General features: G+C 36.3%; 1 protein-coding gene and 1 long non-coding RNA gene across 2 annotated transcripts in view; one reads left to right on the top strand and one right to left on the bottom strand.

The window, feature by feature from the left end:
* Positions 1-768: 768 nt before the first annotated feature.
* Positions 769-26,115, top strand: part of pcbp2 (poly(rC) binding protein 2) — a gene marked incomplete at its 3' end in the record, with an annotated part of 55,219 nt that continues 29,872 nt past the window's right edge. Inside the window, 7 exon segments of the mRNA NM_001045603.1 lie at positions 769-806; positions 1,234-1,350; positions 16,029-16,160; positions 18,806-18,934; positions 19,368-19,511; positions 22,896-22,937; positions 23,389-23,464. Of these exon segments, the coding sequence (NP_001039068.1) occupies positions 16,044-16,160; positions 18,806-18,934; positions 19,368-19,511; positions 22,896-22,937; positions 23,389-23,464 (508 nt within the window). The 5' untranslated portion in view covers positions 769-806; positions 1,234-1,350; positions 16,029-16,043.
* Positions 9,368-15,458, bottom strand: LOC108644713. Its single transcript, XR_001923288.2, has 2 exons — positions 15,183-15,458; positions 9,368-9,918 (listed from the first exon to the last, which is right to left on the bottom strand). It is a non-coding gene; the product is annotated as an uncharacterized LOC108644713 (long non-coding RNA).

The raw sequence follows: 26,115 nt of genomic DNA, 5'->3' as shown, positions 1-26,115 counted from the left end.
CTGGGATAGCGAGGGGGGGGGGGGTGCAGACATCACCTACTCTGAGAGACTGTGCCGCTCACTTAACCAGCGAGAAAGCACATATCACTACATAGGTTCTGTCACTGTCCTGCAAGCCGAAGCAAACCCCCATATTGTTCCACAGTTAGTGTGTGCACTCACAGAGAGGAGCACAAGTTATTGCTCATACAAGCCAGTGCTGACGGATCCGTTAGTTATAGACGGGCACTAGGGTGGCAAAATGCCAGGGGAGCGATGCAGACACAATGCTTAAAAAGCACAGAGAGCAAAAAATAGTGGGACTATGTGGGCACTGGCCAACAACTGAGTGACGTCATTAGTCTAATTTTGGCGCCACATTGTGTTTATCAGTGGGTTTCTTGTGTGCATATTCGCTTTGTGAAAGGCTGTGGTAGCAGCCGAAACGTTAGGTTGACGTTGTAATAAATAAGTTTATTTTTTAAACACTAAGGGATATATTTATCATGCTGAGTAAAAAGTGGAGTAAAATATCACCAGTGATGTTGCTCATAGCAGCCAATCAGATGCTTTGCTTTGATTTTTTGACTGTTGAAATCTAATTGCTGATTGGTTGCAACCAATCAGCAATTAGATTTCAACAGTCAAAAAATCAAAGCAAAGCATCTGATTGGCTGCTATGAGCAAACATCACCGGTAATGTTTTACTCCACTTTTTACACAGCATGATAAATATATCCCTTAGTCCTGTGAGTGCGGCATTCTCTTTCTGCATGCTGTAATATTTTTATAATACTGCACCCAGGCCACCTTATACTGCATTAGACGTGAGTGCCTGTTGCCTTGGACTTTTATATAAAATAATAAATCCTTTTTATTAGATGACCACTACGTTTTCCCCATACAACTTATGTTAGACACTTCTGCTAAAATGTAGCAATGAGCAAGTTTTTTGTCCAGGCATGGATTTGTAGCGAATTTCTGCATTTCGCCATTGGCAAATTGTTTTGCAAAAATTTGGTGTACAGCAAAAAAGTTACAGTCGCATGACGTGTGCAACAATTGCGTTTTGTGGATTTTTTGCTATTTTTTCTGTCGTTTCGAGGATTTTTCACCGAAGCAAAACAGGACAGATTCGCTCATCACTACTAAAATTGCCTTTAAGCTGTAAAGTTACAGGCCTCATCAAATTCGCCCTGAACCATTCTCTCAAAATTTGGTAAATGTGCTGACTAAAACTGTTGCTTTTTATAGAGTGGTGCACGGATCAACATATCAGAAGGCTCCTGTCCAGAACGGATCGTAACTATAACAGGACCAACGGATGCAATTTTTAAGGCATTTTCAATGATTGCTCTCAAGTTTGAAGAGGTAAAATTAAATATGCAGAGACAATATATTTAAATACAGATCCTAAGTAGACTGAAGTAGACATCTTATATTTGCTAAGTTCTCTTGTCTTTGTTTTTAAAGCTCCATACAGATTACCTAATGTGTTACTTAATGGTGAAAGGCAGCTTCATTCACTTAAAGCACTTTTAGCTGTAACAATGTTGGAACAGGAATAATGGGTCAATTTGCAAACTGTTTGATCCTTTCTTTTGGCTTGTGAAGACTATAGGGAGAAACATTTGCTTTCAGTAATGTACATTAATGGCAAAGAAAAAAAAAAAGACCTTACAGTTTGGTCCCAAAGTGAATTGAAATTGAAAGAATAATTGTACACTTTCAGCTCTACTGCATGATTCAGTTATGTATTGATGTCAATGTTTTACATTTTATAAGGTATACTTTGCATTCACAGTGGGTTTCCCCTAATTTTTTCTGGTTATATATTATACTCAGCATACATAAATGATATTGGAAACTACAAAGAGTAATAAAGCTGAAGAGGGTAAAGTGTGTATATTAAAACAAATACTACATTATTTATAATGACATGTGCCATCTGTTTACCCTCATAAATCTAAACTGACTGACCGCAGCTACTAGAGTTCAGATGCGAACATCTGATCTGCGTTAAGCAGAGTACAGAGTTAATTTGGCAAATATTTTAGAACATCAATATGATTATTATAATATAATTCACACACTGATACATAATGCTTCCAAATAACAGTATTGTAAATTGCACTGTTGAATATGTTTAACAAAATCATGTGTTTTTGAAAAGATAATTTAATAACTTAACAAGGATTGCATTTCTTAGCTACTCAGGCTTAGTCAGTTGTGTATTGTACTATAATTCAGTGCATAAATAATGCCCACAGTTAATAAAAGACTCCAGTAGCAGATATGTTGTTACCACCTGTTCAGTGGCAATAAAAAAGTACACTTATAAAAAGCATATATAAGTATTGATTGCTACACAAACGCTAATATTGCTAATATACAGATATATATATGTATGTGTATATACAATATATATATATACACAACACAAGGAAGAGTGGAGCACACCCTATAGAGATACAGATGCCTTGGGTGCTGGCTAGAATGAGGGAATATATGGACAGAGAGCCGCACACACAAGGACTTGGCAATAAAGTGAAAACATTTATTGAAAAAAATACATATATAAGCTTGTTTCAACCGCCCATCTAACATTTTGGTTTCCACAGCCTTTTTCAAAGTGAATATATATATATATATATTTTTTTTTTTTATACTGTTATGCTGCAGGTTACATTTTACAGATAAAAAAAGTTAGTTTATGAATGCAATGCACTGTGCAAAGTGCAATTGTCACTGCAAATCACTGTTTTTTTACCCACAAATTCCAGCACCATTGTGGGCACCATGTAAGTAGCAACTGCCACATCTTGCTTGAGATACACCAGTACCTATCAAATTGGTGTCCATTTTGGAAAATCACGTACAATTTGTTTTGCTAGTCAAGGACAGGTAAAAACAGGACAAATAATAATGAAGACTCATCTAATTTAATAACTAAAGGGCCATTTGTCTTCAAGGAAAGGACATTGCTATAACAATAAAATATGAATATGTTGTGAAGAATACCTATTAATTAATATTGTGAATGGGCTTCTTTGTCTGGGGCTAAAGTTAAAGGGATACTGTCATAATTTTTATGGTGTACTTTTTATTTCTAAATTACACTGTTTACATAACATATAATTCACATTTTTCACATTTAAAATGTTATTCTTGAATCAACAAATTTATTTTTTTAGTTGCAATATTGGTGTGTAGGCAGCCATCTCAGTGTATTGTACCTGATTCTGAGCTTTTAGAAGGAGCCAGCGCCACACATTAGAACTGCTTTCAGGTAGCCTATTTGTTTCTCCTACTCCAATATAACTGGAGTAGCTCCAAGCCAGACTTTTGCCATGTTTACCATGAGGCTTTAACTCTTTTACTGCCAAGCACGTATGGCATACGTGCTGGCAGTAAAAGGGCTTAAACGCCAACGACGTGTCTCATACACACTTACATACATTTACACACACTTACAGCACACATTTTAGCATTTTTTTATTTTTATTTTTTATTTTTTTTTTTCATTTTTCACACTTTTATACACTTATTTACACTCATATACACACTTACACACTATCACACAACTTTTACACATGTACACACATGTATACACAAACACTTTGGTTTTTTTTTGTTTTGCTTTTTTTTTTTTTTTCATTTTACCACTTTGTTTTTATTTTCTTTTACCTAAAAACTGTTTATTTTGACAGCGTAACTATTGGATCAGATATTCTGGCCACTAATTACACTGTCATGTAACTTATTTTGTTGTTTCACTGATTTGCACAATTTTTGTGGTTTTATCACATTTTATCCCTATATAAGTGTTCCTGATCTGTTTTTAGCGTAGCTTTGCCAGGTGTAACTTTGGTGTACAAAAATAACTTTACCTATTTTGAATTCATCAGAATGTGTACTTTCCAAAAATATATGGTTTTCTGGGGGTCACTGTATAGTTAGGGGGGTTTACTGCACATAATACACTGACAGGGGGCTCTGTGTGCAAAAGCTGAGCTGGCAGGCGAGAAATCCTTATGCGCTATTTTCATTTTGGGTTCAGTACATACCGCAGACTTTGGTATATCTATGCATATTGGGCATCAAACTGTTCAGTAGGCCTCTGGTGTTCCTATTTGGGGTGACTTGCCTTTGTACGCAAGAAATTGTGTGAGATAAATGCGGCAAATTGCAACATTTTTAGGCGATTTTCTGAAATGTCATAAAAACCGATAACTTTAGGAAAGCTTTGCGGCTTGGTACTTTGGTGTAGAAAGGACTCTTTACCCTTGTTGGATTTGTCAGAATGTGTACTTTCCAAAAATATATGGTTTTGTGGGGGTCTCTGTATAGTTAGGGGAAGTTTTGGCACATAATACACTGACAGGGGGCTCTGTGTGCAAAAGCTGAGCTGGCAGGCGAGAAATCCTTATGCGCTATTTTCATTTAGGGTTCAGTACATACTGCAGACTTTGGTATATCTATGCATATTGGGCATCAAACTGTTCAGTAGGCCTCTGGTGTTCCTATTTGGGGTGACTTGCCTTTGTACGCAAGAAATTGTGTGAGATAAATGCGACAAATTGCAACATTTTTAGGCGATTTTCTGAAATGTCATAAAAACCAATAACTTTAGGAAAGCTCTGCAGATTGGTACTTTGGTGTAGAAAGGACTCTTTACCCTTGTTGGATTTGTCAGAATGTGTACTTTCCAAAAATATATGGTTTTGTGGGGGATCTGTATAGTTAGGGGAAGTTTTGGCACATAATACACTGACAGGGGGCTCTGTGTGCAAAAGCTGAGCTGGCAGGCGAGAAATCCTTATGCGCTATTTTCATTTAGGGTTCAGTACATACCGCAGACTTTGGTATATCTATGCATATTGGGCATCAAACTGTTCAGTAGGCCTCTGGTGTTCCTATTTGGGGTGACTTGCCTTTGTACGCAAGAAATTGTGTGAGATAAGTGCGACAAATTGCAACATTTTTAGGCGATTTTCTGAAATGTCATAAAAACCAATAACTTTAGGAAAGCTCTGCAGATTGGTACTTTGGTGTAGAAAGGACTCTTTACCCTTGTTAGATTTGTCAGAATGTGTACTTTCCAAAAATATATGGTTTTGTGGGGGTCACTGTATGGTTAGGGGAAGTTTTGGCACATAATACACTGACAGGGGGCTCTGTGTGCAAAAGCTGAGCTGGCAGGCGAGAAATCCTTATGCGCTATTTTCATTTTGGGTTCAGTACATACCGCAGACTTTGGTATATATATGCATATTGGGCATCAAACTGTTCAGTAGACCTCTGGTGTTCCTTTTTGGGGTGATTTGTCTTTATCTGATCTTTATCAAGAAATTGTGAGAGATAAATGCGGCAAATTGCAACATTTTTATGCGATTTTCGAAATGTCATATAAATCTGCAAACTTAGGAAAGCTTTACAGCTTGGTACTTTGTAGCAATAAGAAATATTTACCCATTATAGATTCGGGGGGATGTGTATTTTCCAAAAATATATGGCTTTCTGGGGTGAATGTACTTTTTTTGTAGCATTATCCCACATAAAGGATGTAAATGTGTTGATTTTGCAGGAGCTGAAATGATAGATCATATGGGGGTATGTTCCCATTGGGGCCCCTACATGCCACATACTTAGGTAAACCTATACATATTGGGCATCAAACTGTTCAGTGGACCCCTGGCGTTCAAATTCAGGGTGTTTTATCTTGGTACCTAATGCTATGTGGGAGATAAGATGCTTCAAAGTGGAAGCTTTGAGGGGATTTTTGGAAATGTCATCAAAATTGCTAACTTTAGAAAAGCTGTGCGGCTTGGTACTTTGGAGTAGAAAGAAATGGGTACCCATTTTAGATTCGGGGGAATGTGTACTTTCCAAAAATATATGACTTTCTGGGGTGAGCATACTTTTTACTAGCTTTATCCCACATATAATGATGTAAATGTGTTGATTTTGCAGAAGCTGAAATGACAGAAATGACAGTTCATATGGGGTATGTTCACATTGGGGCCCCTACATGCCACATACTTAGGTAAACCTATACATATTGGGCATCAAACTGTTCAGTGGACCCCTGGCGTTCAAATTCAGGGTGTTTTATCTTGGTACCTAATGCTATGTGGGAGATAAGATGCTTCAAAGTGGAAGCTTTGAGGGGATTTTTGGAAATGTCATCAAAATTGCTAACTTTAGAAAAGCTGTGCGGCTTGGTACTTTGGAGTAGAAAGACATGGGTACCCATTTTAGATTCGGGGGAATGTGTACTTTCCAAAAATATATGACTTTCTGGGGTGAGCATACTTTTTACTAGCTTTATCCCACATATAATGATGTAAATGTGTTGATTTTGCAGAAGCTGAAATGACAGAAATGACAGTTCATATGGGGTATGTTCACATTGGGGCCCCTACATGCCACATACTTAGGTAAACCTATACATATTGGGCATCAAACTGTTCAGTGGACCCCTGGCGTTCAAATTCAGGGTGTTTTATCTTGGTACCTAATGCTATGTGGGAGATAAGATGCTTCAAAGTGGAAGCTTTGAGGGGATTTTTGGAAATGTCATCAAAATTGCTAACTTTAGAAAAGCTGTGCGGCTTGGTACTTTGGAGTAGAAAGACATGGGTACCCATTTTAGATTCGGGGGAATGTGTACTTTCCAAAAATATGACTTTCTGGGGTGAGCATACTTTTTACTAGCTTTATCCCACATATAATGATGTAAATGTGTTGATTTTGCAGAAGCTGAAATGACAGAAATGACAGTTCATATGGGGTATGTTCACATTGGGGCCCCTACATGCCACATACTTAGGTAAACCTATACATATTGGGCATCAAACTGTTCAGTGGACCCCAGGCATTCATATTTAGGGTGTTTTATTTGGTTACTTTATGACCTGTAGGAGATAAGATACTATAGACTGGAAGCTTTGAAGCGATTTTTAAAAAAAATCACAAATTTTGATAAAAACCAATAACTTTAGGAAAGCTGTTTGGAGTAGACATACAGCTGTGCCTATTCTGTATTCCCCAGAATCTGTTCTTTCCAAAAATGTACAATTTTCTGGGATAAACCTTCTGTTAGTGGAATTTTGGCCTTGAAATCCAAAGTATGCAGTTTTTTTGGAGCAGTGCTTTGGGAATTTGGTAGTGTACTGCTGGGAGTTTTTGACCTATACAAGTGAGAAATCTCCATAAAACTATATATATTTGGTATTGGCACGTTCAGGAGACATGGGACTTTCCAAATCAGTTGTATATTCGTGCATAAAATAATTTTTGTTTCTAGTATGTGTGATTATATTATGGAAAATTTGATTTTTTTTGCATTTTTAGACCTTTAGAAGCCTATATCTTGTTACAGAATTGGAATTACACAAAAATTCTACCATATTTTGAAAGCTTAGGTTGTTCTGAAAAAAACGATATATTGTTTTCCTTGGTAAACTAAAAGTCCCCCTGAGGAAAGGCCCCTAAAGTGAAACAGTGCAAAATGTTCAAAAACTGTCTGGCAATACAAGTTCCGCTTTGACCAAAATGGCTGGCAGTAAAAGGGTTAAGGCTGTGTATGAGAGGGTTGAGATGACTAGTTCTTGAAGGTCAGTGGAGTGTATTTCTTTGTGTAATCATGGCCACAGATGACATATTAAGCTTCAAGACTTGAGATTCAGGGGCAAATGGGTTGTATTTTGAGATGCAATCTTGTTACTGCATTTTTTATTTGCAGTTGTGTAATTGCAGTGTTTAAAACAATGGAAATTTTTCCAACTAAAACCTGAGAATTTTTTTTTCAATCTCAATTGTCATCTCAAATAAATGTGTGTCTGAATCACTGCACAACCTCAATTCCAAGATGAGAGACAAGGTTTTCCCACAGGAATTAAGCAGGAACTTAGCAACAGGTAGGAAGATTATGAAGGCAGGATATTCTCCATCACAGTAGTTCAGAGTTGTGGTTACCTATGATAGAGCAGGTGACACAATGTAATTATAGCTGGAGGTGAGGCAAATTAAAGATCCATGAATCCATGATCCTCTGGTTATTATGTGTAATTTTTTCCATCTTTTATATATTGTTTTTTCCATTTAATAGATTATTAAAGAGCGACTAAATTTATGCACACTGAATCCATAAATATATACACACAAAGTGTGTTTAGCATGATTTAAATTACTTTTTTGTTCAGATCCCACAACTAGCTCTTAGGTACCCTGAAAGAGCTAGTTGTGGCAAATCACTGGTATGCTTTCAGAAGCAGACCTGTGCTTAGGATGACACAGAGGTTGATAGGTGCCATTTCAGTTAACTATAGACTTAATACACTGAAAATCAATGTAGACGGATGAAAAAAGATGTTCATTTATACTAGCCATAAAAGACAAAAGGTGCCCATTTAGGAGGGAATTAATAAAAAAAACAACCCCTTTAGGGGGTTAGACAGCAAATATTATTTCTTAAAATGTTTTGTTGTTTTTAGCAGAAGTGGTAATTAAATTTTGTAATTTTATCATAGCATAACAAATACCATAGCAAAACCACCTTCAAGTCAATACATTTAAGGACTTTTCATAAGCTCTTTTCTTTATGTTTATGCTGACTGTCAACTTCCCATAAGTAAAGCTCCTTATATATATGTATATATACAGGTCATTTAACAATACTTCAAGCTAAAATAATGCTCACTCTACACATGAGTGATTCAAAGAATTCCAGGCACAGACTGATTTGTTGTTACCCCACAATTCTAGTTATGTCAAATTACTCATGCTGGCCATTGAACCTGCAAAGTTTAGATTACATAGACATTAGAGACAGGAATGTCAGACATCATTACAATTTCAGACCCATATATGAGGTGATGCCATTGTCCTGACACTATTAGGAGCAGTTGAACGCAGAGTACCTTTATTCTTTCTTAAATAAACTGATTTATATTTAAAAAGGAAGCTTGATCTTTAAAACATGCTCCACTTATTTAACAATGACCTTCCTAGATGAGTTTCATTATCAACACTCATCATGCGCCATTTTTAACATTTACGTAATTAGGCAATTCACAAATATTTGCTAGAATTTCAGCTATTACATCATATTTATTACACAAAGGAAATTTAAAATAGAAAATGAATTGGTAGTTTAGCTATTTTTTTGTGAAAATATGTGTTGACTGTGGTGTCTATATGCACCACTGTCCTATAGAAATGGTACAAGGATGTGTCTGTCGGTTTAAAGAGCAACATCAATATATGAAATTGAAAAATCAACATTTTTTGTATTCTTGGCATCATAAACATGATGCAAGCAAGAAAGTCATCTCAGCCTTGGCCATTTAGCAAATTTGAAGAAGGAAATCTGCAGATATTCCTCTTAATAATTATAAAGAATTAAAAGTCCAGGTTGATTGAGGATGTTGCTACAGCTGCATGACAGGATTTCAAATGCTTGCTAAACCTGGTGCACTGTACATTCTTATCACACTTTTTGTATTGCTATTACCTCCTAGATATAATTAGAACCAAGAAGTGAACTTTATACTCTCTGTGTTGCATATATCCAGGCCTGGGTCAGGTGAGTTTGAGCCAGTGCAACAGTTTTTTAGAGAGTGGCGGGCCTGACTCACAGCAGGTCCAGGTTGGGAACAATCTTCTCCTGAATACTGACCTCTTCTTACAGTTCTCCAATATGGATCTTGCATGCAAGTCAAAGCTGATTCAGGAAGTAGATTCAGCTGTGCATGCTCCCGCAAGATCAGAAGAAAGGGGAAGATGACACCTTTGAACTCAGCTGAGTAGATTTATGTCAATTCAGCACACAGGGACAGAAGAGCTGTTGCAGGATGCAGCTTGGAGGGGGGGCAGTGGAGGGGGTTGGAGCAGGGCTGTAGATGGGTTAGGGTTTAGTTCTCCTCTAAACAATGCCTAGAACAAAAGAGCATACATTTTACTAGGCACCTGGCCAAATGCTGTCCTAAGAGCCAGACTAGACAGTAGTCTGCCCCATTTATCAGCAGTGATTATAATGGACAAACAGGTCTATGCATATTTTGATTTAACTTAATCAGTAACCCATAACAACCAAGTCTATAGGATGATTAGCTGCTATGGATTACAGCACAGGAACAAATGCTGCTGATGTTTTTGAATATCCTCCACATTATTTCAATATTTCTTCAGTCCCTTCAGCTGATGAATCCATCACACTATAATTAGCTTTGGCTCATCATTTTTATTTTAAAAAAGGGCCATTTTTACATGTCTCATTTAGCTGATGTGTAATTTGTGGTTTGCATATATTGTTTTGTGAGTAACCTTGTTATGAAGAGTTTGGTTTTATATTCATAAAAATTTTTCATGCCTATTCCGGCTACATGTGCCTACACCCGAGTGTATTCCATTCATTCCGGTGCAGGCACAGGTAGGAGCGTATGGCGCTTTTCAGCTTGCCAAAAATATACCATGCATGATTCCACCTGATGTCAGCATTGTCAAAAGAAGATATTTATATGTAAACTCATGTTAACTTATATTTGATCCTATTTGCTATGCACACATTAAAAGGCATAGTAAGATTTGTAAGAGTGTTAAAAAGAAACATGCCCTCTTCTGTCAAAACAAATGGAGTTTAAAACAAGGTAAAAAAAATTTAGTTATTCTTAGTCTGACTTAGTGCAGTCTGCCACATCAAACCAAATGAATAGAGTTCTTTTAAATTGTCACAAACATATGAACATTAACAATATAGAATGTTGTTAAATTAAACCCAAAAGGTCAAATCGTACCCAAATTCTAAAATGGCCTGTGTGTATAAACCCCAGGTCTGTCGTTTACTTCAAAACAAACAGTAACGTCAGAGTTCAAAAATGACTCACCACTGTCGATCGGTGGTCTGTGTGCTAAAAGAAATGAGCATAATGACATCTTTGGTAACTCACTTGGAGCAAATACAAATTAAAGATGTCATTATGCTCCTTATTTATCCTTTTGATTTGTGTTTTGTTTAGTTTTTCCTTTAGATGTCTAAGGTGATTTTGTGATGTCACTAATTGTATTGCTATTTAAATGATGCACTTCTCTTTAGTCTATGCCTATGATTAAGTGCGCATGTGCCTGAAACACATCAGACGTAATGATTTCAATGGATAAATAAAGTCCAGTTTTAATAGACATCTTGATGGCAAGATCCAGTGTGTGATTGAAGTCACTTTCTTGTTTATTACATGTACACAGATTTAGAACAAGCATTCCAAAGTGCTTACTCTGTGGTGGGTGTGAGCGAATTGCCACTTTAGAGGCCCACATTAAAGCCCTAGACAAACAAATTGCAACATTGTGGTCTATTGACAATCTTGAGAGAAGTCTCTTGCTCACTGAGCAGGAGTTAGTAGGGTCAGATAGTTTTGGAGCAGGAGAACAGCAGCAGGATGATGAGGCACTTAGAAAATCTAGTGTGGGCAAAGCAAAAAGGGATGCTGCTCTGGAGTTTGTGCATCTCAATAGACTTGCTAGATTGTGTGAAGAAGATGGGAGTGTGAACTTTGGACTGGCAGTTCTATATGGGGCTGATCTCTCTAACAGTCAAGTGTTAAGAGCATTTGGCACATCCAAGATGGCGGCGCCCATAGGATGTTGGTGCACCACGTTATCCCTTACCCCTCATTTCTGCCCCCTTAAAGTGGGATAGATTTCAACAACTGTATTCTCCTCCTCCTGGAGAACTTTTTAGATATATGCAGGTGCAACACTCCTTGAAATCTAAATTCAGAGATACAAACATACCACCTTCTACATATTTAGAAACTATTTGTATCAAATACCCATATTCTAAAGGAGTGCTTTCGAAACTATAAAATATCTTACTGAAACTAGCCTCCCACCTACCCTACCATACGTAAAAGCCTGGGAAAAAGATCTTGGTCAATCATTAGAGGAAAATGAATGGCTTAAAATATGGGACCAGGTAGCACATGGCTCAATTAATACTTCCCTGCTTGAAGCAGAATTCAAAGTTTTATTACGTTGGTACTTGGTCCCAGCCAGACTTCATAAAATAAATAACCAATATAACTCACAATGGTTCAGAAACTGTATAGGGGAAGGCATGGTCTATCATATATGGTGGCAATGCCCCCAGTCTCCAGAATATGCATTACTGGGGAAAAACATTCCTAATGTAAAGAAATGCAAGGATGCTGATAAACCAAATTTTTACTGCAGCTAAACTAACAATAGATCATGGAGATCCCGATTCTTGCCTATACTGGAATTAAAAAACAAGATCAACTCGATATATGTCAAAGAAAAATTAACTAGCATTAACTAGCATTCCTTATGGCCTACAAGAACGGTTCCAAAATGTATGGGATCCCTGGATACAATACCACCCCCCCTACCTGAACCATGCCTTCCCCTCATATAATATAACATATAAAATAAAAGGAAACCTGGAGGAGGGAAAGGGAAATGAATGGAACAATTTAACTGAAAATCCTAAAGGATATTTGGATGAGGCAGGATTGAAATAAAAATTAAAAAAATATAGGTAGAACCCGGATCCACCCAAGTTTGTTTTGGTTTTAGCTTAATTAATTGCCCTTAAGTCTCCCCATACTTCACCGTTAAGAAAATCAGAAGCCAAATAGGAAAAAAAAACGCTGAGCTGGGTAGAGAAGATTCCCATAATGCAACGCTCCTTCAAGACTTGGCGACTTGTTACTGCAGGCGGCGCATGTGCACACGGCAGGAGTGTCCGGTTGCCATAGCGATGCAGCATCGCCGAACTCTGTGACAAGCGGGGGGGGCAGGTGCTGCGAGCGGCGGAGGGTTTGTGGCAGGAGCGGGGAGCTGCGGAATCTTTGTGACAGGAGCGGGGAGTGGAGGGGGGGCTGGCTTGTGCTTTTCAGCCCATACAGACACGCTGGACAAGATGGCAACGCTGTTCACTGAAACAAGTATGTAAGTTCTAGTAAGTGTATCTCTGTAAATCTTTCATTAGGCAAGCCAGGAATATAGCGTTTTTACACAGCAATAGTAGTACTATTTAATAGTGTGCTTAATAGATTTTGACTTTCCTTCTCCTTTAAAGAATGACACACAAGAACTATACTTGGCTGAAAATTGTATAATTTATTGTTGTAACTATACATAACTTGCACCAATGAATGTATTGTTATGAACATGTCATTCTCAATAAAAAAGTTAAAACTATAAAAAATCAGGATTCGAATTTGGTCCGGTATTCTGCCAAATCTTTTGCAAAGTAAAATTGTAGATTCAGTGCATATAAAGGAGAACGTGATGATGGTAAATGAAGGAGCTGAACTCTTATGGGTTGAGCTTTTCACAGATATTATAGAATTCAGCAAATTAATTGAAGCTATAGACCCCCTAATGCAACCAACAGGAAGAGGCTCAGCTCCTGTTGCAAATAAAAAAGGCTGCTAGTTTAGGACAAGTATTAACAAAGGGGGATTTTAATTAGCCAGGTATTGACTGGAGCAATAGTACTAAAAGGACAGTAAGTGGGAACAAGTTTATAAACATTTATGTCACAGGTTATTGAGGAGCAAAGCAGAAAGACCCATAACGTATTGCAAATGTACAAGTGGTTGAACCCCTGGATAACAGTGACCATAATATTATATAATTTAATGCATGGGGCAAAAAACAAATATACACACAGGCAACAAAGACCCTGAATTTCAGAAAAGCAAATTTTTACTCCTAAAGGGCTGTCCTTCAGAGCATAGATTGGTTTTCTGCTAAAATCACAGAATAAATTGGTTGTCTTTTAAAATAAATATTAAATCATTTATTAGGATCTTAATGGCTTAATTCAGAAGTAAAGACGTTAATTTGATTTACTTTAAGCAATACAAATCAGAGTGGACAGAAGCTGCATTTAACCCTTTTACTGCCAGCCGTTTTGGTCAAAACAAAATTTGTATTGCCAGACATTTTGAACATTTTGCACATTTTGCACTGTTTCAATTTAGGGGCTTTTCTTTGGGGGGGACTTTTAGTTTACCCAGGAAAACAATATATGGTTTTTTCAGGACTACCTAAGCTTTCAAAATATGGTAGAAGTTTTGTGTAATTCCAATTCTGTAACAAGATATAGGCTTCTAAATATCTACAAAATGAAAAAAAAAATATTTTCCATTATATAAACACATATACCAGAAACAGAAATTATATTATGCACAAAAATACAACTGATTTGGAAAGTACCATGTGTTCTGAACGTGCCAATACCAAATATATATAGTTTTATGGAAAATTCTCAGTTGTATAGGTCAAAAACTCCCAGCAGTACTCTACCAGTTTTCCAAAGCACTGCTCCAGAAAGCTGCATACTTTAGATTTCAAGGCCAAAAATTCCACTAACAGAAGGTTTATCCCAGATAAAAAATTATACATTTTTTGAAAGAACAGATTCTGGGGAATCCAGAATGGGTAGAACTATCTGTCTAATTCAAACTACCAAGTTGCAATTCCTTTCTAAAGTTATTGGTTTTTATCAAAATTTGTGAATTTTTTGAAAAATCGCTTCAAAGCTTCCAGTCTATAGTAACCAAATAAAACACCCTAAATTTGAATGCAAGGGGTCCACTGAACAGTATGATACACAATATGTATAGGTTTACCTAAGTATGTGGCATGTAGGGGCCCCAATGTGAACATACCCATGCAAGCTATCATTTCTGTCATTTCAGCTCCTGCAAAATCAACACATTTACATCATTTTATGTGGGATAAAGCTACAAAAAAGTATGCTCAGCCCAGAAAGCCATATATTTTTGGAAAGTACACATTCCCCCGAATCTAAAATGGGTACTTGTGTCTTTTTACTCCAAAAGTACCAAGCGCAAAGCTTTCCTAAATTTGGTAATTTTGATGACATTTCCAAAAACACCCTAAATTTGAATGCCAGGGGTCCACTGAACAGTTTGATACACAATTCAGTCATTTCAGGTCCTGCAAAATCAACACATTTACATCATTTTATGTGGGATTAAAGCTACAAAAAAGTACACTCACCCCAGAAAACTTATTAAATTTTATATTTAATAATCCAAAGTGGACAGTGCATATATTATATAAAAACAGCGAATGTTACAAAATGACATACAAGTTACAAAACAGTTATAAAATAAAAAGGGATAAAAATGCAGAAACCTACATACATCACCATCAGAATGATCCTATGTAATTCCTGTTTCCGGGGGGATGGAGAAATAACGACATATACCTCCCGAGCAGCTCAGTCCCCAAAGGCATATATCTTCCCAGTTGTCTGGGCCATTGATGTACAGTTTACACGGTTCATGCCCCCAGTTTACAAAGTTCACGCCCTCATCCAATGAGAAACGTGAGGGCGGGTCACCATTTGGTAACTGGCTGTTCTGGTGACATTTTATTTTCCAGCTAGCCTCAAATACTTATGGGTATTCACCAGAATGATAGAACCATGTGCATTACGTGGGAAATGGAATTCTCTTTTCATAGACACCAAACACACCAGGCCTAACCCATATTATTCTGGTTTTATCAGAATATGAGATAATCCCGAGATCATAACACGGGGGTGTTTGGAGTCTGTGGGGAGCTCTAGCTACAAGCTAATGACTGGGCACCATGATTTTTATCTTTGGTAAAAGATATTTATTTTATGGGCCTAAAGAAATATTAGCTAAGAATCTGCTAAGAAGAGACAGACCACCCCACTTGTAGCACAAGTATGATAATTTGGTTACCATTGTTGATTCATTTGCCCTGTCAGGCTCTTCACACCTCCCTTGCCAGATGGTCTGCCTTCAGTGTCTTTTAGGGGGTATTTGTGAATTATCCCCTACTGTGAAGGGTTTCCTTCAAATGTGAATTCTAAACAGACTTCTAAATTAAAAATTTAACCCTTTATATGCTGAGCCTTACTGCTCCAACATGACAAGGGGGAATATAAATACTTAATTACTGAATTAAAGTAGAGTATAAATTCAGGACCATGCCTTATTTTCATTATTTCCTCCCAGGATATTAACGCTTCCATGACAAACAGCACAGTGACAAGCAAACCTCCTGTTACCCTAAGATTAGTTGTTCCTGCAAGCCAATGTGGCTCACTTATAGGAAAAGGAGGATCTAAAATTAAAGAGATCAGAGAGGTAAGTGTTTGCTTATGATATGAAAAATGTCATACCACTCTTGATTTGTCTGAGATTAGGCTAGATTTCAAAACCAAGGCACAACTAACATCTGTGCAAACTTGCAATTTTAAAAGTATTTTAACTAAAGCAAATAGGTCTTGATGCCATTGCTGGATGCCAGTCAATCTATGAATGTCTGTGTGAATGCTGAAAAAGTTGAAAAAAAGACACCTGATAGGGAGTTCCAATGAATTTGGCTTAATTTACAAATCCCCTTACAGAATTACCAGGTTCCTCAACAATATTGTTGCTGCCTTCCCAGCAATGTACTACTGAAGCATACAAATATAGTATATTAGTATATATATATATATATATATATATATATATATATATATATATATATATATATATATATATATACAGGAACAAACGGAGCACACCCTATTAAAGTTCAAATGCCCAGGGTGCTAGCAAAAATATATAAAGCAAGACAGTGAGCTGCACACACCAGGACTTGGCAAAAAAATGATAAGTTTATTTAAGCAAAGAAATCCAACGTTTCGAGCACTAACTGTGCTCTTCCTCAGGTTTTTTTTCCCTGAGGAAGAGCACAGTTAGTGCTCGAAACATTGGATTTCTTTGCTTAAATAAACTTATCATTTTTTTGCCAAGTCCTGGTGTGTGCAGCTCACTGTCTTGCTTTATATATATATATATATATATATATATATATATATACAAATATAGTAACATACAACTAGAAAGGGAAGTTTGAGAACAAACTTCATGTTGGGTTGAAATGAAATCTGATCTGTTGTTGGCTCCGCCCACTTTTTCTAACCTTGGACCACAGTTATATAGTAAAAACCACTGTGCAAAGTTTGGGGACCCTGGTTTTAATAGTGTCTGAATGGCAGCAATTTAAATTTCCCCACTGAAAGTCAATGAGTGACCTCTGATAGGAGGTTGGTGGCTCTGCCCCTTTTTTCTAACCTGGAACCCAGTGACTAACTCTACAAAATAATCTCTGATTAATAGTTAAAGAACGGCAGCAGTTAAACCAATAAAAGTCAATAGGTAAATTGTGATTAGTGACCTTGAGTCGAAGTCACCCAGTGACAAAGTGGGCACCATGGCATAAATAGTGTGAGAATAACAGCATTTTAAATTTAATTTTAAAATTTAATAAAATTCAGTGGATGAAATCTGATTGGCTATTAGTGGCCCAACCCACTTTTCCTATTTTTGAACTGCAGTCCCCCAGTGACCAACTTTGCAAAGTTTGGGGACTCGGACATAAAAATTGTGAGACTGACAGCATTCACCATTGAGAGTAAATGTGATTGGCTGTTGGTGGCCCCACCTACATTTTTTTCTAAATTTGAGCGGAAAATACCCAATGACTAGCTCTGGAAAGTTTAACAACCCTGGAATTAATACTTAAATAATGGCATCAGTTTAGATATAAATCAATGAAATTAAATGGGTGGAAATGGATTGGCTGTTGGTGGCTTCTCCCACTTTTTAAAACTTAAAAATCTAGTCCCCTAGTGGCCCTGGTGTTAATACTGTGAAAATGGCAGCAGTTTGAATTTCCCCATTGAAAAGCAATAGTTAAAATCTGATTGGCTATTGGTGGCTCCACCCACTTTCTAACACTGAACCACTGTTACCAGGTAACTAGCTCTGCAAAGTTTGGGGACCTTAGTATTAATATTTAAAGAATGGCAGCAGTTTAAATGTAAACATATGAAGTCTATAGGTGAAATCTGATTGGCTGTTGTTGGCCACGCCCACTTTGGGGGTCATCCAACAAATGTCGCTGTTTCATTTGGGGTGACCCCCAAATTTGGGGGGTGTAGCTTAAAACCTGTAAGCGTGGCAGCAGTTTGAAAATCTTTCCTGTCAAAGTCAATGGGAAAATTGGGGGGTTCAGAGCGGTGCCACAAAAAGACAGTGGGTGGGATCGCTTAGAAAAGCACAAGCAACATGCTCTGCTATACGGCAAAGAAGCGTGGAGAGTTTGAGTGTTGTACCCCTTAAATTGTAACAGGAGTAGCGTTTAGAAAATGGGGGGCGCTAAGAATAATAATAAGAAAAAGCGGAAGAAGAACAGTCTGTTGGGGTTTTCAACCCAACATAAATATATATATTGTACAATATTTATTATTTGTTAGAACCAACTGGGAAGATAAACCCCCATATGTAATAAATAGCACTAAGTTTGCCCAGGAGCAGTAACCTATAGCAACCAATAAGATATTTGCTTTTAACCAGATTAATAGTAAATGCTACCTGCTGATTGGGTGCTATGGATTACTGCTCCTGGGCAAATTTAGTGCTCAGTATGTATACATTGAATGTATACATTCAATTTTTCAAAAATATTCAGATGAATATTTACACAAACACTATTTGGGGTTATGTAATTTCTTTATTTAAATAGAGTTGGTGTAAATATTCATATGAATATTTTTGAAAAATTAATGTACACGGTACTAATTATCTCTGAAATAAACAAACTCTCCAGTGCTATGATTCCTTTATTGCAAACAGTATTTTTAAGCTAAAAATTAACAGAAAAAAATAATTCAGACCAATAACAATGGAGAGCTCAGAGTTATGCTAGTAAAATGGTCTATTTTTGTGTTAATATAAAGTCCACAGGTGCCCAAGTACAAGTTGCAGGAGATATGCTACCAAATTCAACAGAGCGAGCTGTTACCATATCAGGAACCCCAGACGCCATCATTCAGTGTGTTAAACAAATTTGTGTGGTTATGCTAGAGGTAAGTCCTCTTATAGATAAAGGCATGTTGCTACCTACTAGAGAAATTCTTTGCAATTTTTTTTTTACATGTAGAGCGCAATCACATCGAAAACAAGAACAGATTTTTAGATAATTTCTTAAAAGTTACGTTTGTAATTTACCTATTGTCACGCTATGAATGTTTTAATACAAGGTGTAAAATTCCACTTGGCTAGAAACTTGCGGCATTGGTTATGGTATTCTGTGTGCCAAAAATAAATATAATACTTTTTATATATTCATCTCCAAATATAGTGAGATGAATGGTGAGATAGTGAATCTGTTTCTAATATTTACTTTTAACATTTAACATATAGTGATTTCTGTAAGTTGATTTTCTATTGTATACAGTGTATATGTCTTATAGTGCTTGTGTTTCAAATAATGAATGTTTTATGTTTTCATCTTTAAAGTCGCCGCCAAAAGGTGCAACTATTCCTTACCGTCCAAAGCCTGCATCTGGACCGATTATTTTTGCTGGAGGCCAGGTAAGAGCGGAAACCATTTTGGCCTCAGCTGGAAATCACACCGTCCTGGCTCAACCTCAGCCAGCACCTGTTAGTTTACTCTCTTTTCCTGGTATAGTATAAGAGTATATGTTATCTTTCAGATGATGCTTGGACAACATAGATCCTATCTGCTTTGCCATTCTAGATTTTATGTTAGTTAGCTGCTCGCTTTTACTTTGATCATTCCCCTGTATTTATTGCCTGTAAATGTAATGTTTTTGGATGTAAACTTTTTCATACTTTAATTATAATAGACAAGAGCCAGTAAATCATAATGGTGACTGGTGATGTCATTATATATAATTTCAGCAAGTAGTGATGTAATTTCTGCCACATGACTCACTAAAACTTGTGTATCATAATAACTAATATACCCTCTGTTGTAAAATATAAGGATATTAGCACTCAACTCAGAGTTCCATGACCTGTAAATCTTTATATCCTAGTTACTTGCAGATTTTTAGCCAGTCAGCTCCCTGCATGCTACATGCCACAGAGAGACCCAGGGTACAGAAAGGTTTAGTCAGCTCTAACATTTTCTGCATCCGTGGTCCCATTCTGTGATCTTATTGTACACCTTCTCCCAAATATTTTGTTGCATTTTGCTACTGGCTGATTCGAATCTACAGAGGCTTTAAATCAAGCCCTTACTTAAATCGCTTTGAATCATGGCTATGGAATTTTATATTTTAATTTAGTTATATCACAACATCTACTGCATGCACTATTAAGGCTTAAAAAAAGTGAAGTTCAGGTTGTGCATTTATTTTGACACTAGAGGAATAAAAGCAGCCAATGGAATGGTTTTGGTGTGAAAATTGCATAAAATTAGGTGTTTATAAGAAATGACTTGTTAGTGATTAACTAGTAAAGGTTACCTACCTGAGAAAATTTTTTCATAGCCCAATTTTAAAGCATAAGTTGCCAGTGTAGCTCATTTACTTGTTAAATGTTGCATTTAAAAGAAGTTATATAACTGCCATTTAAAACATTACAATATAGAACTGATTGTTGCTACATTTTTTGCAAAATCTTGTACTGAGATTGTACTGAATATCAGTTACTGAGGTTTTGTTTGCGCTAGAATTGATGATTCTTCCTATTACAGTATATTGTGACCAGAAATACATACATAGGGAGATATGGACGGGATTTTTTAGTATTTATTATAAACTGAAATAATTTGTCTGATGAATATGAATTGTATTCATACTTCCCCACACTTACTTTCAGAAGTATTGCTGGTGCATTTCTGACACAATATACATTTCTTTTTCATTTGGAGTCTCTAAAGTTTCAAGTCCAAAAACAGATCAAAGTTTACACTTTCTATAACTTTCTATCACCTGCTATTTTAATATATTCTATATCCCTTAGGCAACCTAACTTCCACGAAGATAAAGCTTTAGCAAATCTGCCTTAAATATTCTCATGTGTATAAACACAACCTCCATTTAATATAATACATTTCATTATATATAATATTGAACAGATAAACTGAATCCTTAAAAAAATAACCTTGACCTTTTTAGGTATTCTTCATGTGTGGATATCATTACTGTTATATTAAGGATTTGCGTATGAATTTGATATGCAACAGTATTAAAAGTACATTTATCGCAAGATTATCCTATATCATTCTACCGAATCCCATAAAAAATTGTGGATTATCAATAGCTACATATTCCTTTTTGACAGCACTTGCACAAGTCTGGCACAGGTACAGGTATGGGACCTGTTATTCAGAATGCTCGGGACCTGGGGTTTTCTGGATAAGGGATCTTTCCGTAGTTTAGATCTCCATATCTTAAGTCTACTAAAAATCAGTAAAATATTGAATAAACCCAATTGGATTGTTTTGCCTCCAATAAGGATTAATTGTATCTTAGTTAGGACCAAGTATAAGGTACTGTTTTATTATTACAGGGAAAAAAGAAATCATTTTAAACAATTAGAATTATTTGCTTATAATGGAGTCTATGGGAGATGGCCTTTCCGTAATTCGGAAGTTTCTGGATAATGGGTTTCCGGATAAGGGATCCCATACCTGTACCACATGTGCTGAAACTCCCATAAGCAGATTCTTTAGATAAAAAAATATAACCCCTGTGTCAGCCACCAGCTAACACAGAAGACAGAGAAGGTAGCCGCCTCTTCTAAAGGGGAACTACTGTGAAAATCAAATTGTCTAAATGGATAGAAATGATGATAATAATATTCTCAAATGTATTTGTTTAACAAAAATGCTAAATGCTACAGACAGTTAGGATCCTCTCTCTGAGAGCCAGGTCAAGTAATTGCTGAGTGGGTGTGTCACAAAACAAAAAAAAAAAAAACAACTCTCTTAAGCTGAATGCAAAGCATCCTTCCAACTGCTGCACACCCTCTTTCTAAGCAAGGCTGTTATCCATTTACACACAAATCTGTGGATCTTATTAGCCGTTAGTGGTTATAGACAAAAGAGAACCTGGTACATAGTACAATATATACATGCATATAAAGTGCGTGCATTCAGAACTATTGCTTGCACTGCAGTATATTTAATATTTGGTGCTGTTTGTCCTCTTATGGTTTTTCCTGCCATGAAAGTATGTGATACGTGCTTGCAGAAAAAGATCTAACTGCCAAGCATGTATCACATACGTGCTTCGCAGTTCAGGGTTCTCTCTGCACTGCCAGCTTTTGCAATGAGCCAAGGGAGCTGGCCAGTCGATCCTGGGACGCGATTGTCGCAAGGTCCAACTTCTAACAGCAGACAGTAACAATTAACTGTCTACATCTATCTTTACAAAAATGTGATATTTTGTATACTGGTATGGGGTCCATTATCCAGAAACCTGTTATCCAGAAAGCTACATTTTAAGTAAATAATTCAAAATTTTAATCCTTCTTAATTGTTTGCAGGCAAAACAATCCTATAGGGTTTATTTCATGCTTAAGAAATAAGTAAACCTTTTTTTTTTCTATCAGTATAATTACTTTAAACACCCTCCAGAATTATCTACCTTTTGTCCCTGCATTTAGTCTGACCTGGCTCCTGAGTTAGAAGTTGAAATCTCCTGCTCATTTCCTTTGCTTCCTTGCGCAGAGTGAAGCCCTGCCCCCACTTCCTGTTCAGTTCCCTCATCACTTTGACTACTGTAGGCAGCAGGAGCCAGTCTGTGCATGAGCAGGTTTTTTTTTTTTAATGAGGGAACTGAACAGGAACTGAAAAAAAAGGTTTACTTATTTTTTTATGATTTTTTAATAGACATAAGGTAGGAAGATCCAAATTATGGAAAGACCCCTTATCTGGAAAACCCCAGGTCCTGAACATCCTGGATAACAGGTCCCATACCTGTACTGCATCAAAAATCAATTGCAGCACACACTGACTCTTGAAAAAATTAACACAAAGAGTAATTTCCATTTTATTTACCTATTGTTTTCTAGGCATTTGCAATTCAGGGACAGTATGCTATTCCACATCCAGACGTGAGTTCAGCGCATGCCAATTATACTTTACTTTTCCTATTCATTTGTTTTGGGCAACATTTACTTTCTACAGTAAATATAGTTATCTCTTTTAAGATTGCAAATGTCTTTTTTATGAATGTTTTGAAAATAGAAAGTATAGTAGCCCAGACACAAATGCAATCTGTATCTATGTTATTGGTTTGATATGTTTATTTAATTTTGCATGAATTTAAGCTGTACCATTGTAGTATATATTTACCATTTACTATTAACAAAACATTAAATGCACAATAGATGCATTTATTCCTATTATTGTATTCTCTTTCAGTAGTTTAGAAACAATGATTGTAACTAGTTTTGTGTGAATTCAATAATCCATTTTTTTGTTTTTAAAAACATGATGGTTTTTCTGTACTTTGAAATAATTACATTTGATTGGTTAGTTCTAATTTCCCATCCTGCCCTGCAGTTGACCAAGCTTCACCAGTTGGCTATGCAGCATACCCCCTTTACTCCCCTTGGGCAGACCACCCCTGGTTTCCCTGGTACGTACCCATGAACCCCAAAAATATCCTTTTATTAACAATTTTTTCCTCATGGTCATTACATCATTTCTTTTACTAAATGTAGTCAATGACCAAATCATCCTCTTTTATTTCTTTCATATAATGCACCCTGTTTCTGTTTTGTGTGCCTTGTTTACCATTTAACTTGTCTTATCTACCTAGCCTTATTTTAGAGCATTAACATTATATAAGTATTATTTTATTTGGTTTGTCCATTAAAATAGCTTATGCATTGCAGGCATATGCCAGTGTGCAGTTAGAGGTCAATGATTTAAAAAAAAAAAAAAAAAAAAAAATTACAGATGAAAGATCAGATGGACAGGGTAACATTTTCATAAGTATATTATTCTAATTTTTAACTTAGTACTTTAATGAAGAATGGTTATAGCTGACACACTCAATAAAGCACTTCTAAAGATTTAGCCATGGGCATTTGATCAATATTATCTAATGATCTTAGCTATAGCTTTATGTAGACAAACCAAGTGACTTCCACAGCCTAGTGTTACTGACAGATCTAAAATTTCTTCATTAGTTCAGAGGTATAGTGGATATCACATGGCTGAAAACAAGGTTGGTGGCTTAAAAAATGCATATTACCACTTCTTAATTTATAGTACACACAAAACACTCCACTTCCTTATATGGAGAAGGATACTATTTGCTGTAGGGGGTGAGTACTATTTCTTTATCCTTGCTGGCATTTTTTTCCAGTCTCTCTTATCCCACACCCCCTCCTGCAAAGAAAAAAACTTCTCTTTCTGGAAAAATTCTCTCCTGCCCTCTCTGCTTTGCTGTAGTGCAGTGGAGGATTGTTGTACAGACATATACCTAAACATGAAAGGAAGAGCAAGTCTGACCTTGTATAGTCAAGTAGCAAAAGATAACAACACCATTAAACTGCCAGATTCTTCTTGTCAGTCAAGCTTTTATATTTCCTTTGACAAGCACCAAGAAACCCTAAGAGTGTGTTGGAGTCTGACACACTCTTAAAGCAGAAGCAACCAATGTCCAGTAGAAAGAGGTCAAATTGAGAAAAAAATGGTCTAAAGGCTATATATATATTTTGAGGTAGAGTTCAGTTCTGGTAAGACCTGTGTCACTATTTCTTTAATATAATGTTTAAAAGAAACTGTCTACACTGATTATTAAGAAATTTGTAATAGAATACACATATATCTTATTCTTAACATCTTCTGGACCAAATAAGCAAATATAGCTTATATTAATATCTTTTGAAATGCCTCACATTTGGCACATGCCTGCTAAATAACAATTGGTAGCTATATCTTTTTATCACAATCCACTTAATTTAACTTACACCTCACAGTATACATATATATATATATATATATATATATATATATATATATATATATATATATATATATATATATAGTGTATGCACTCTGATGCAAAAAATCACCCCGGATCATTTGTATAAAAAAATATTATATTTTTTTTTAAAAATTAAAATATTATCCCTTTTTAAAAAACTTTTGTGTCTGAAATTACAAGCACAAAAAATCAGATGTTTCGGTCCTTATTAGGACCTTTCTCAAGGATATAAGGACCGAAATGTCTGATTTTCTGTGCAATGTGCTTATAATAAAGACGTAATTTTTTTTTAAAAAGGGTGTGTCGGTGTGAAATATATATATATATAGACACTGTAGAAAAAATAGCGGCACTCGGATAATTGCAAAAAAGTGTATTAAAAGAATGAATCACATCACATATGCGATGTTTCGGGCATAGCACATGCCCTTTATCAAGCCTGTGTACCAATACCAATATACCAATTTACCAATACCAATATACCAATATATACTTAAGCTGATCTGAGGTATGGCCCTTCTCACAAAAGTGCTTAGACACCGGCAGTGTGGTATTCCCCAAGTTAATAGCAGATCGATGTTGTGAGATACGTGACTTCACCATCTGCGTGGTCTCACAAATATAGATGAGGCCACACGGACAGATTAGCACATATACCACATATTTCGTAATACAAGTAAAATGTCCCCGTAATTGCACCCTGTGTCCAGTGTGTGGATGTACAAATTCTTTACCTTTTAAAACATATGGACACTGAGTGCAATTCAAACAGGGATACATCCCTTTTGTTTTAGCCCCCAAAAAAGTACATTCCTGTCTACTTTTTGTTTTTAATACCGTAGAAGTAACCGAGGCACCAATAGTCTTGCCCCTACGATACAAAATCAGTGGTGGTGTCTCAAAGTCTTGTATTAACGGATATGCTCTTTTAAGAATATACCAGTGTTTACAAAATATTTGAGCAATAGATTCACTGTGGTCAGAATACTGTGTAACAAAAGGTATCCGCCCCCTTCCCTGTTTCTTTCTCTTAGGTAAATTATGCACTCTAAACTGAGCCTTACTAATCACCTTAAGTGGTATATGTGCTAATCTGTCCGTGTGGCCTCATTTATATTGGTGAGACCACGCAGATGGTGAAGTCACGTATCTCACAACATCGATCTGCTATTAACTTGGAGAATACCACACTGCCGGTGTCTAAGCACTTTTGTGAGAAGGGCCATACCTCAGATCAACTTAAGTATATGGTATTAGCATCTATACCCCCGCTAAAAAGAGGGGGGGGATAG

Source organism: Xenopus tropicalis, chromosome 6 (assembly GCF_000004195.4).
Source record: "Xenopus tropicalis strain Nigerian chromosome 6, UCB_Xtro_10.0, whole genome shotgun sequence".
NCBI classification, from domain to species: Eukaryota; Metazoa; Chordata; class Amphibia; order Anura; family Pipidae; genus Xenopus; species Xenopus tropicalis.
Note: the sequence above shows the minus strand (reverse complement) of the source record. Positions and strands in the feature narration are given on the sequence as shown.